General features: G+C 34.6%; 1 protein-coding gene across 1 annotated transcript in view; it reads left to right on the forward strand.

The window, feature by feature from the left end:
- The window catches only part of ADAMTS16 (ADAM metallopeptidase with thrombospondin type 1 motif 16), a 245,374-nt gene that overhangs the window by 165,570 nt on the left and 65,510 nt on the right, over positions 1–14,294 (forward strand). Inside the window, exon 18 of the mRNA XM_074208590.1 lies at positions 3,022–3,148. Coding sequence (XP_074064691.1) covers positions 3,022–3,148 — 127 coding nt within the window. The remainder of the gene's footprint in view (positions 1–3,021; positions 3,149–14,294) is intronic.

The following is a 14,294-nucleotide window of genomic DNA, read 5'->3' on the forward strand; positions in this document are numbered from 1 at the left end:
AACAGTTTTGAGACTGGAAAATTGTGAGTTTCCCCGGTTCTAAAATCACAAGTAATCTTCACAGGAAGCTACAAGGATGTTCTTAGTTTATTGACTTGTACTTCTATGCCACCATTAGCCTCTAAAGAACTCAAAGTGTTCAGTGAATTCTCTTAACATTGCAGTTGAGAGGGTATGTGGTAAAGTAAAAAGAGAATTGGCCTAGTTACTTTTATCTAGTTTAAGGCCCGTTTTTGTCACAGACTGGTTATATGGCCATGGAAAAATCATTTAAACACTCAATGTCCCAGGCAACTCTCTAAGATCATAAATTTCAGAGAAAGAGTCCATTTATATGGGTTGGAAAAGTTTGTATCAAAAGCTGCCTATTCTGATGAAATCACAAGTCTTGTCAAAACCAAAACCAAAAATTTCTAGGAGAAAAACAAACTCATGATCCTTAATTTCTCTAGGAGTATTTCTTATTGGAGAAATGATAGTAAATTCTAGAATAATGAAGAAATAATAGGCCATAAAAGGGTTTCAAAGAGTAATATAATTACTTCCACTTGATGACAGTGATTTTTTTTACTCACCATTTACATGGTGGGGGGATAAAATAGAGGTTTCTTCAAAAACTGAAGAAAGTGTTTTATGCAGAAGGATTTCATGGTAGTCTCTCCTGCTTCATCAGAAGAAAACTTTGAAGCAGTTAATTCATAGGAAATGGAAATGGATGATCCCTTGGGTCATACAAATCCATTTTTTGTGGCTACTTCCTTTCTTTGACCTTCAGAGAGAAAGAGCATGTGTCCCCCCAGTACTGTAAAAACACGTTCTTTTTCTCTCAATTGCTTCATCTTTGTTGACAAAGCAAAAGTCTTATTCCAATTGAACTACCATTTATATTTTATAGACTTTTAATTTTTAAGAAGAAAAATATTTGACTTTTGAGAGTTTAGCCTTTGAGATATGGAGAAATGGAGGAAAAGACCAGTATCTACAACCAGCAGCCCTTTATTTTTTAAATCTTAAACTACCCTTTTAGTCAGCTACCTTGTCAGCAAACCTTTCATCATCTGTCAGAGTATGTGAATTCAACTGTGTTGGCAAATTTCAAAATGTCAGTCTAAGTTGTATTCTGACTTGGGATGAGTTAGGTTGGTAGGAGGAGGAGGAGGGAACTGCATGAGTAATTCTGTTGCATGGGCCCTTTATTGCTTTATATGACTAAAGGAAGAAAAATGCTTTTTAATCTTAATGCATTTTTATAGAGGTTTTTTTTTTTTGCAAGGCAAATGGGGTTAAGTGGCTTGCCCAAGGCCACACAGCTAGGTAATTATTAAGTGTCTGAGGCCGGATTTGAACCCAGGTACTCCTGACTCCAGGGCCGGTGCTTTATCCACTACGCCACCTAGCCACCCCTATCTTAATGCATTTTATAATTTTGTTTAGATACCAAACATATAAGTTCTAATTTTAGTGGAGTTGTTCTTTGGTATCCTCCTTGAAAAGGTACTATTTATCATTAATCTACCTCTTTATTAGAATTAATCGGGGCGGCTAGGTAGCGTAGTGGATAAAGCACCGGCCCTGGAGTCAGGAGTAACTGAGTTCAAATCCGGCCTCAGACACTTAATAATTACCTAGCTGTGTGGCCTTGGGCAAGCCACTTAACCCCATTGCCTTGCAAAAAAAAAAACTCTGAAAAAAAAGAATTAATTGAAAGTAAAAAGAATTTGTTACAGGGTAAAGACTGAAAATTAGAGATTTGTCACATGATCTAGCACTCAAAATTCCATGTTTCTATCCAAAATGCATGTTTCTCTTATCTATCAACTCCTTAGCAGCATATAATAAAATCTTATATTTATAAAATGCTCAACTGCTCGCAAAGTGCTAAGTGCACTTCAAACAAATTTACTCACTTAAGCCCACTCACAACACTGCAAGTTTTCTGATTCCAAATCTAATGTCTTATTTCCAAACCAAGGGGTTCTGACCTTTTTGGTATCACAGGAGAAAGGAAGGAAGGAATGAAACAAACATTTAAGTCCTTACTGCATTCCATTACTAAGCTAAGCACAGTACTAAGCACTTTACAATATGATCTCATTTCATAGTCACAGATCCCTTTTGCAATCTTGGAGAAGCCTATGGAACCTTTCTGAGAATCATACATAAAATAAAATATATGATATTTAAAAGGAAACAGTTATAAAAATATGCTTTAAAAATTCAAAGATGCCAGATTAAAATCCTCTGCCTACCTTCTACTGTAGATCCCCATTTCCCCCCAATATCTAAACACCCTCACTCTCAATCCTCTGTAAGAAGATGATCTGAACAAATATTTCCCATTGCCACCTGGATGACTTGTTCTGGTTGTGCAAATCTGAATATGTGGGGCCATTTGATTCATTTTCAGTCAACTGAAAATTCCACAGCTAAAATCTTAAAACACCTCTGGGGAGAAAGAAGGCTTAGAATAGGCCTTTCATTGCCAGTCTCTTGAAGAATGCTAATAAGCTCAATATATGTTACTTTTATATTCAAGAAGAAGCATGTCCTGAAACTTGCCAGGTTTTGAAAATGAGGTTTAGCACTTTGTATTTCCTAGAGATTTCTGCAATTTGTAATGAGCAAGACATGTTCATTATTTCTTTTTTTTTCCCTTTATGACTTACAATTCCATCACTTCCTGTTGTATCTCTATTTGAGAATAATTTCAAACTAAGACTGAAATATGCCTCAAGTGAAACTGATGATCAGGATCTCCTTAGGAGAGGTGATCCAAGCTAATTTCCTAGACAGAGTATCTTAGAGCTAAACAGGATTATATTGGGATGTTAAGGTCTAATCTCTATAATGTCCTGAATTTTTAGTAATTGCATAGCAGAATAAATATACTAGAAGTGAGCAGAGGTGATCACAATCACATACATACCAAAAAAAATTTGAGATAAAAGATGTAATTAATTAAATTCAACAGATATTTGTCCTATGTAGTGTTTTATTACCTGTTTTGCTCCTTGCCCACAGGTCAGATGATCACAAAAGAAGGCTGTTATCAAGACATGAGGCTTCAAGTAAATACATCATTTTGTAATCCAAGGACTCGACCGGTTACAGGGATTATACCTTGTAAAATGCCACCTTGTCCTCCCAGGTAAGCAGTCCAGTTTTGGTTTTTACATTCAAGTTACCATAGATGCTGTAGGAAGTAAAGCACTGGAGCTAGGAAGAATAGTAAGAATTCTTCACTTATTTAAAAAGATGGGAAAGACAAAAGCAATATTGCAAGATTTTGCAAAAGATCTACATATCAAGCTATAGGAAACCAATATTTTAAAGAAAATTTTCTTGTTTTAATTTTTTTTTAAATTGCTTGCTTAATATATTTTTTATTTTGGTGTCATAATGAAATGGAATAATATTGAAGTATTATAACATCATATGTGTATATATTCATACAATGTACATGTGTACAAATAAAATGATGTGTGTGCACATGTGTGTATATATGTGTGCATGTATATTTTACAGAAATTAAAATTACAAAGCATGAACTAATATGAGGTATTAGAGCTCTGGTTTTGTTTTGTTTTGAGAATTATTGTTTTGGGGCAGCTAAGTGACGAAATGGATAGAGCACTGGCCCTGGAGTCAGGAGGACCTGAGTTCAAATTCAGCCTGAGAATCTTAATATTTACCTAGCTTTGTGACCTTAGGCAAGTCACTTAACTCTACTGCCTTGCCAAAAAAAAAAACAAAGGAAAAAGAGAGAGAACTATAGTTTTGTGGAGAGTTGGAAGAAACAGAAGAGGTGATTCAGTCCATAGTCCATTCTGAAGCCTAGTAAAGGAAGGTACCCTTCTTATGGCATCTCTGCCATAGGATAACCCTTCCTCTGCAATAATAGTTCAATAATAGAAACTTCATTTCATTACAAGGCAATCTGTGCTTTTAAAATGGGAATTGTGGATGTGCAAATAGTAAAAGTTTCTTATAATTCATTTATTGCATACAAAATTGGCTTAATAAGGTCAGCTAAATTTGTATTTTAAAATTATATTCTATTTTACTTTGGCACACTGAAAGGAAAGAATTGAAGAATAAAAAGCTATTCCTGTTAGTCAACTAGTATTCATTAAATGTCTACTAATTGTTAGGCACTGCACTAAATTTTCAAGATAAAAAGAAAAATTAAAAAAAACAAACAAACAAACAAATCAGTATCTGCCTTCAAAGAACTACATACAAACAAGGTATTCCAGGATAAACTGGAGAAGGTCATCAACAGAGGGGTGGCACTAACATGAAGGTGATTGATGATAGGTTTGCTGTAGAAAGTGGAACTTTAATTCAGACTTGAAAGAACTAGAGATACAAGGAGGTAGAGATGAAGAGAGAGAGTTTTAGGCATGGGGGTGGGGGAAGAGCAGTCAGTGAAAAAGATTAGAATTGGGGGATGACATGTCATGTCCAAGGACGAGTTAGGATATCAGTATCACAATTGCAGAAAATTTGAGGGAGGAGAGAGACAGGAATAAGAAAACTAGAATAATAAAAATAGTTATTCCAATTCTTAGTAATAACCAGCATTTATGTAGTGCTATGCAAAGCACTTAAAAATGTTTTTTCATTTTATGTTCACAACAAAAGGGGGAATAGGATATGAAAGATTTTATAAGTCAGAAGATTTTTTCCATTTAGATCACAGAAACAATAAGGAAACACTGGTAATGACTGAATGGGGTAGGAAAGGGGAGTGACATGGACAAACTTCTGCTTTTAAGAAGTTCAATTTGATTGCTGAGTGGACTAGAATATGCAGAAATGAGGCAGAGACCAACTATTAGATAATTAGAATAGTCTAGGCACGAGGTGATGAGGGTCTGCTTTAAAAGACATGAAGATATTTCTAAAGCCCCTTTTAGCTCTATATTTATGATCTGTAACTTTTCAAGATAGTTTACTAATTCTCTCATGTGCTTGACTGATTAAACTCTAGAGAGTGTAATGCTTTTTACATCCAACCCTCATTTGCCACTCAACTGAACCCTTCTGCAAACTACCTTCTCTTTTTCTCACTTTAAAGAAACTATTCACTCCAAGGTCATCAATGATTTAATTGCCAAGTACATTGTTTGTTTCTTTCTCAACTCTTATTTTCCTCACAATTTCTTCAGGATTTAATTCTGGTGATCATGTGCATTCATTTTTTTATATTCTTCCCTCTATTTGTTTCCATAACTCTTATTCTCCTACCTCTCTGACCATTGTTTCTTAGAACCTTCACTAGTTCTTCTACCCATATTTTAGGTTATATCCTAAGAACATACTGAATCATCATTTCTCTCTGTGTCTCTCCCTTTGCAATCTCCTCTGTTCCCATGAGTACAGGAAGATGAACTCTATCATTGATTATACTCAAGTTTGATAAGTCATTTGGGAGATCTAGGGACAAGCATTTGGAAATTCAAAACTTGAATATAGGGGAGATTTGAACTAGAGATACAAATTTGAAAGTCATGCATAAAGAATTACATCTGCTTCAAGTGAGGAGGCCTGGCAAAAACAAATTACAGCAATGAAAAATACTTCTTAATCAGACAAGAACAGTCATCAAAAGGACAGTGTCTAAAAACAGGTGTTTTACTTTGCATTAATGATCAATTTTCCTTTAATAGTATTGCCTGATCTGCATGATAAAGTTGAGTAGAATTTTCACTTTCATCACAATCCCGTTCAAGAAATACTTATAATGTCCTTCTTGACCAATGTGTCACTGGAACAACTTGAAGTATTGAATTCACATAAATTCTTTGTAAAGTGTGTTTTCATTGCCCATGTTAAAGTAACATTCTTCTCCTCTTGTCAGGTCTCCCTTTTTACCTACCCAGCTTTTAAGTTTCCTTCCTCCCCATCCCCCTACCTATTAAAAATTCTTAGATTAATGTTGGCCCCAAACCCTGTGCACAAGTTTTATGGCAAATGATTCTTATCATCAAGCACATTCATTGAGTAGCAGGAAATTCTACAGACATGGATTATTAAAGCAACAACTTTTGGTTTTTTTGGTTAAAAAATACTCTTACATATTGTATCCTATTTGATCCTCACATAAAGTATGAGGACTAGATTACGGAAAGTATGATTTTCCAAATTTTACTGGCAAGGAAACAATGTCAGAAATATTGTGATTCCCTAAAATCATAAGTGCTAGACTTCAAACTCAGTTTATCTGATTCTCAATTCAAGGGTCTTTATGCTATACTATATTAACTACAGGAACCTTGACAAAAGAAATTGTCTCAATTCTTCCTTTTCAGTATAAGTTGTGTGTGTAGGGTACTATGGAAGCTACAGGGGTTTTGTGCACTGACATATACTTTCTCAAATAGACATCTAGGGAATCTCTGCCCCTGTTCCTTCTCAGAATACAGGTGAGGTCCAAGCCTGACTTCATTTCCTAAGGTAAAAAAAGACGAGAAATAGCAAATCATATGATTTAGCCCACAATAAAAGGATTAAGAACTATGAAATGAATGCTGGTTCCAAATGTAACCTACAAGCATTGTTTAATAAGACAGACTAAGTCCTGAGAGAACAAAGATAAGACCATTTGGCAGGTTTTGTTGGATGGATGTCAGAGGTACTTTCCATGATAGCTACCAAATGTATACATATACTAATGCTCCAAGCCCTAAATAGTGATCATAAACATGATTTCTACCAGAGGCCCCTTCAGGGCTGTCTCTGATTCCTTATCTTTTTCCTTCTCCCACAAAACAGAGACAACCTGAAGTCGTTTTATGAAGTGTTAGCTCCAATTCTTCTTCCATCTAGGGACCAAGAGGAAGGACCCAAGCATTCATATTAGGTTATTTTTTTTTGTTTGTTGGGGAGAAAGGGACATAGATAATACTTGCTGTTCATTATTTTGCTGTTCCAATGATATTCCAAAAGAATCTAAGTAAATGGCTTTCTCCCAGGCACATTCTCAGCAGGTCTTTTTGCTTTTTAAGTTAATTGTAACCATGTCCCAGATTTAGTTTAATTTAATAGATAACTATGCAAGTTTGTACCCAATGTGAATGTCTAACTCCTGTCTAATTATATCTTAGCTCCATGGGTACTAAGACCTGTTGCCATATGGGAATATTCAAGATTTGTGCAAGGAATTCCAGTGCATAAATTTTCACTACCATATAGGGTGGAAAGGCTGTAGCTTAGGTGCCATAACTTTGAGCAGTGATTTGTGTGGGATTGATAAGTTTTCCCAATGTACATAGTGCATCACATATTGCTAATTTATATCCCTATTACAACGTTTTTATGCACCTAAAAGAATGTAGGCAACTGTATGTGCTTTTTATATACCCAGGAGAATCTGACTCCTCAATAGTTATTTTTTGCATAGATGATCATGAAGACTGTGCAAATAGCTTTAAAGCAAAAAGACAATTGCAATAGGACAAATTATCATGGATCATTTTGCTGGCTAGCTGAAGTGATCTACAAATGCAGGTAGTTAAGGATAATTTAGGAATGTCACATCATGGTCTGCTGAGACAGGATTTCAGACTGCATGATTATCTGGTAAAATGATCATTCTGTTACAGAAAAGTAGAGAAGAAAGAAGTCAGATATGTGCCTCATTCCTGGTACCTGATTATGCTACTGTGTTTACACATCTTTCCCTCTATCAACCATTTGTTTAACTTTTTCCCAAATTAACATAAATTAACCTTTTAAAATTGCTATGTAAATACATAAATATAAAAGCATATAATTATAAATAAGAATAATTATAGTTTTATTATTATATCTGTAATATATTCTATTCATAATAATGATAGAATCATTATCATCCTTAGTCCTAGTCTACCAATATCATTTATTTAGCCATGCTTCAGGTATAATAAAATCTCACTCATCAAAGTGACAAGGCAGAATCTATCTAAATTAAAAAGTACTTTTTAAGATATGTAATATTATGACCTTCAAATATATATACCCCTGAGAAATTCTCACTTAGATGGTAGGGTCAGTATATATCCTTAATGAATAGATAATCATTTGGGTTTATCTTATTGATATTAACAAATATAGAGATTAGAAATTTTAAGAGAAAACTCTTGCCCAGAGTCACATAGCCACTATGTGGTAGAGGTGAGACTTGAAACAAAGTTTTTTTGGTGTGGAAGCTGATTCTCTAACCCATATATTGTCCTATTCCCCTAGATTAAGTGAAATTCAACAAATTACAAATTAATGGAGTATCCAATATTAATTGCTAATTAGCAAAGCAATACAATAAGATGACCTAAGACAGGAGTTATTAAACCTTTTTGTCTTTTAGAGTCAATTAATCAAGTGAAACCTATGGAACCCTGATCACGTTTTTAAATGCATAAAATAAAATACTGAAGATTATAAAGAAAACAAATTATACTGATATGTAGTTATTAAAATATTTTAAGCAAGTTTACAGACCCTAGGTTAAGAACCCCTGACCCAGGGGAAAATAGAGTTAAGAAAAGTAACTCAGATACAAAAAAGTTTCCCTTCCCTACCTCACCAAAAAAAAAAAAATGTAGAAATAACTATGCCATTCAGTTCTCTTTTTTAAAAAAGAATTTGTTATAAAAGCATTTTTTTCTTTTTCTCTCTCATGTTTAAAGTCATGGTTCTTCACTAATAAATTTTTCCCAAGAGTTCTATAATAGAAAGAAACCTAAGACCCTAGCAACCCCAGTAAGGGAGGGCAAAGCTCTCTTCTGCCCTGGGGTTTTCTTTTATGTACATTATCAAAACTGTCCAAATCTTTCCTTTTGTTACAGAACCATAGAGAGGAGAAAAGAGGATACTGATTAGGTCATTTCTTCTTTTTCCTGTCTGTTCAGTATTATTCTTTAGGGCACACTTCTTCTGTCTTGCCTAGTCCAGTTTTAAATATGTCAATTCATTGCTTTCCACATGAGGCCAATTGAAATTTTATTAGGTTTCAAAAAGCAGAATGATTTTCCCGATGTTGAGTCAAATTTTCCTTATTATTGTTTTATCACCAACTATCATCTGACCTCTTGCACTAATTCAATTCACAATTTATCCTGGAGCTTTTGATATTTACATTAACATAAAAATGTTGGGGGGGAGGCAGCTAGGTGGTGCAGTGGATAAAGCACCAGCCCTGGAGTCAGGAGTACCTGGGTTCAAATCCAATCTCAGACACTTAATAATTACCTAGCTGTGTGGCCTTGGGCAAGCCCTTAACCCCATTTGCCTTGCAAAAATAAAAAATAAAAAAAAAGAATGTTAAAAACTCCATCTGAGATCAAAACAATGGCTAATAGAGCTCAATATTCTCTCCCTGAGATAGATGCCCACAGGCTTTTTAGTTTATCATTTAAAATCTAGTCACAGCCTGTCTCCATCATCCTTTCTAGCTTTATTGCTCACAGTTCCCCTTTAGAGTCCTATGTACTATATCCAAGTTGACTAACTGTTATTCCCATCCATGACATCCTATCATTATGCCTTTGCATTGGTGGTTCACTATGGTTGAAATGCATTCTGTCCTCTCATACATCTTAAGGCTCCCTAGCTTCCTTCAGAACTCCATTCAAGTGGTACCTGCTAAATGAGACCTTTCCTAATCATCCTTAGATACTGGTGACTCCTCCCAACCCCTCCCCCAATTAAATTATTCCTCATTTATTTATATGTATGCATTTTGCTTCCTCCAATAGAATGCAAAATACTTGAGAGTAAAAAGTATTGGGGTTTTTTTTGGGGGGGATTGCCATTATATGTCCACCACTGTCAGAGAACCTGCAACTTCCTAGGCACTAAAAAAGTACATGACTGATTAACAAATTCAGAAGTTCAGTTAGACTCTAAGAGTCTCCTTAAGGGATTAACATTCTTAAACACACTTAACTATGGTTTTATGTATAATGCAAGCTCCATAAATGTATCTGAAATCTATTTTCAGCTCGTTTAGCATTTACAAGTTTCAAAAATGCACGGCCTATTATATAAATTAGCTCATATTTTTTTCTTATACTAAAACTAATCCTTCAAAGGTTTCCAAGCCTTGTCTTTTTTTTTTTTGTCAGTCTTTATATGAAAACTTTTCCATTATCTTGGTTATTTTAGATAATTTTCTCAAGGCTGTTTTTATTTGTAGTAATGTTGGGCTTATCATTTAATCTGTTTCCAAAAAATGGTGACAGAGGATATTTGTATCTACTTTGGTATGCTTGTTTGTTTGTGTGTTTGTGTGTTTGTGTGTGTGTGTGTGTGTGTGTGTGTGTGTGTCTGTATAGATGAGTATGTGGAAAGAATTTTATAACTATCAAATATTTTTAAAATATCTCTATCTTACAAAAAAAGGAAACAGAATCAGAATGATATGACTGGGAGGTAACAGACCCAAACCCAACTTTTTGAATTTCTCTACTTTTTTCCATGGTTACCTCTGATTTATAGGCTCCTTCATAGTAATGCCAAAGGATTTATCAGCCATTTAAGTTATAAGTGCATTTGGAAGGGAAGCTAGCTGGCACAATCCAAGGCAAGCACTGGCCTTGAATTCAGGAGAATGAGAGTTCAAATCTGGTCTCAGACACTTGCCAATTACTAGTTTTGAGACCTTGGGCAAGTCACTTAACCCTGATTGCTTTTCACCCAGGGCCATCTCCAGTCATCCTGATTCATATATAAATGACTCTGGAGGAGGAAGTGAGGCTGGTGACTTAGCACAGCATCCCTCTCATTCAAATCCAATTCTTGTGTTTGTCATGGCATCACCTCCCTGATGTTGAGATCTTCAAAAATGAAAGAAAAGCATTATTATTATTCTTAAATACATATTGATTAAATGACTCCAGGGAATATTTTATTCCCAAAAAGTTTATTGAGAACCTATGTTGGGTAAAATTCTGAGATTTATTTTCTGAATCTTCACAGTTAGATCAAATTTCATCATTTTATAAATTTAATTTCAATCATTGTCATAGCGACACTATCCTACATTTGAAGCTCAATATTCACTGTTCTGCTCTTAGAGGTTTGTAAGACATTTCTGAAACTTTATATCAATTAACTCAGCAGTTTTTCATCATAATGTTATCTGATTATTTAAAGATGTCATTTTATGTTTTCACTTCTATATCATTTATTACAACAATCAATAAAATTGGTCCCAGAAACAATCCCCAGGAGATTTCTTTTGACAATTTTCCAACCGGAGAGGACTTGTATTCTATCTTTCTTAATCATTCTCTCTGTTCATTATAGTATGTTCCCATAGAATTATTGAGGTGGGGGGAGAGGAACAAGGAAGGAAGGCAGTCTTTGATTATTGTTAATGTTTTACTCTTTTTGTTAATATTTACTCTTTTAATTGTTAAAATTTTAATCTTTCAAAGGATTTTTAAAAGACTAAACAAATCATGTTCACTGACTCTTCTTTGTCCAAATACTCATTTACTTCTTCAGTGAAAGACTTTAAGGGGTTGTCTGATTTTTTTCCTTCATGTATTTTTAGTGAAGCTATGTGCATTTAGTTATTCATTTCCTTATTAAAATCATCCCTGTCAATCCAAGAATCACATTTATTTCTTTTTATAATATACTTCACAGTGTCTCATTACAATGAGATTTTCTAACATTGGGATATCCAAATTAAAGACCTGAAGAATAAAATTCACCAATTCACCAGAATTCTGAAACCATCTTAAGTCTGAGGAAAAGAGGTCAGGGTTTGAGCAGTTAGAATAACTTAGTCAAAGAATAATGGAGATAAATTCTAGCATCACACTTGAAGAATAATCAGAAAATAATAAGGTATGATTATCTTCCATTCATAATAATGAATTACAACTATATAATTCATCATGGTTTGAAGGAAATTAACACAATTTCTTTTATTTGATGATCACAAAGCCCTGAATGGTACACTAAAAGGTAATCCTTTCACTCAATCCTCCACACAGCTATTAGAGTGATTTTTCTAAAGCATAAATCATTCTCTTATTCATTAAACTCCAGTTATTCTAGACTCAAATATAAACTTCTTTGATATTTAAAACTCTTCAAAATGTCTCTTTAACTTTCCAGTTAATATTCTTTATTCCCTTTCATACACAACCACAATCCAGTCAAATTATCCTTACTCAAATATGGAATGTCATCTCTCTTCTCTGCATCTTTATAATGATTGCTCCTAATGCCTAGAATATTTCCCTTCTTCAACTCTACCTCTTAGAATATTTAGTTTATTTCAAGGCATAACTCAAGCATCATCTTCTACTTGAAACTTTTCCTGATTCCCCCAGCTGTTACTTACTTCCTCCTAAAATTATCTTACCAAAAGAGATATAAATGTATAGATGATAGTTATAGATACAGATACATTTATCTTCCCCAACTAGATTGTAAATCTTCTTGACAGCCGGAGTTGTTTCACCTATGTTTTTGTCTCTCCAATGCCTTGACCAGTGCCTGAAACATAGTAGTTATTTTAAATTTGATTGGTTGATTATGTATGAGGAAATTGAGGTTCATAAGTTTAACATAAGTTAAAATTCAAATTCACATAGTTAAAGATGGTCATTAGACTAATGAAATCCCGTGTAGTCACAAACCTCTGCAGACAGAATGTTTTGAGGTCAGGAGTTCCGTTGTGAGATGAAGACATTCTAAAATGTCTGAAAGACTTTTGCCAGCAGGAGCATCAGATTTTCTGACTGCAATCCCCCTGACTTAACCATTCTCCACAGCTGAGAGAACACCTAAAAAATGCATAGCTTCATGAACTAAAATTTAAAAGATGGTTAGATAGCAATAGAAACAATGAATTCATGAACATAGCTTCCTAATCTACTTTTCTTTTGAATACTTTGAATCACTGGAACGTAGAACAGGAAAAGAGAGAAGCACTGTGATGAGAAAAGACATTGAAATTCATCATTACTATAATCAGCATAAATTTACAATCAAACAAAATTGATGAAAAAAATCAGTTTTAACTAATAAAACCCAGGAATTAAATACTCTATCTTTACCAGTTGCTTTTTGATTTGGGTATTTCATTGGGGAAAATAAATTTCCTGAACACAATTTTTCAATTGTTTCCTTTTCTCTATGAATTAATGATTAGCCATGGGTCTTATCCAGACTGCTGACAAAGTTTTTCAGTTGCCTATTCATTGGGCAGAAAACCAAAAGTTTCATTAGGAAAAACTGAAAATGTGACTATTTTATTAGAAGAATTCTCTCTCGGAACCTCCTAAGGCAAATCTCCCAAGGTGCCATTGGTCTGTCATCCTATCCTGAGTAGTTTCTTGATCTAGTTGGGGCTCAGTGGGATGCATGTGAGTAGATCACTCTGCAGAAGAGTTAGTACACTTGCTAATTTCCAAAGGGCTTGATTCAGAACTGTACAATTTGGTGCTTCATATTCATGTCTTAGATAGATCTCCAAGGCATTGGGGTGGTCAGAGCCATGAGACTTTTAAAATGCTAAAGCCCCTAGCATTCTTTTTTTTTTAAATTTAAATGAAAAACAAAAACTTCTGTTGAGCCTTTCTCAAACCCCCAAGCTCTCTCTGTCAGCAATCAAAGGCATGCATGTATTGTGGAAGGCTTACAATGTTGGATTACTGTCAAAACGTGGGGTCATTAGACTAATGCAATCCCCCTGAAGTCATAAATCTCTGCAGGGTGCAGAATGCTTTGAGTTCAGGAGTTCTGTTGTGAGATGAAGACGATGCTAAAATGTCTGAAAGTCTGTTGCCAGCAGGAGCATCATGGCTAAATAATGAGGCGTCAGCAATTCTGACTTACTCCTATGGGATGGAGATGAGCCAGGAATCTTTGATTTCCTCTGCTCCTCCCCCACATCAAGGCGTACCTTCACACTGAGGTTGAGGCAGACACATAGTGCAGTCATCCCACTGGCACCCCAAGACTCTGACCTGAGTTTCAGCACGGAATAGGCATTTTTATCACTTGCTTTTGAACCCTGAGCCATAAATCACAATAACATTACTTTCCTTTGTGTTGTTCAACTCAGCTAAGTGGAAAGACTCTGCTATGATTTGGCTAGAATAACTATCCATTTTGCTACATTTTTATATTATAAACACTGGTAACATACCTGTCTGAATGATGTATATAAGTACTACAGAGAGGAAATGCGTTCCAAATGTTAAATTCTAATTTTGTTTCTTCTTTTTAAAAAATTCTACTAGATCAGAATAGGAGATATAAATAAGTGTTGGTGTGAATGAACAGTTTCT

Source organism: Macrotis lagotis, chromosome X (genome assembly GCF_037893015.1).
Source record: "Macrotis lagotis isolate mMagLag1 chromosome X, bilby.v1.9.chrom.fasta, whole genome shotgun sequence".
Lineage (NCBI taxonomy): Eukaryota > Metazoa > Chordata > Mammalia > Peramelemorphia > Peramelidae > Macrotis > Macrotis lagotis.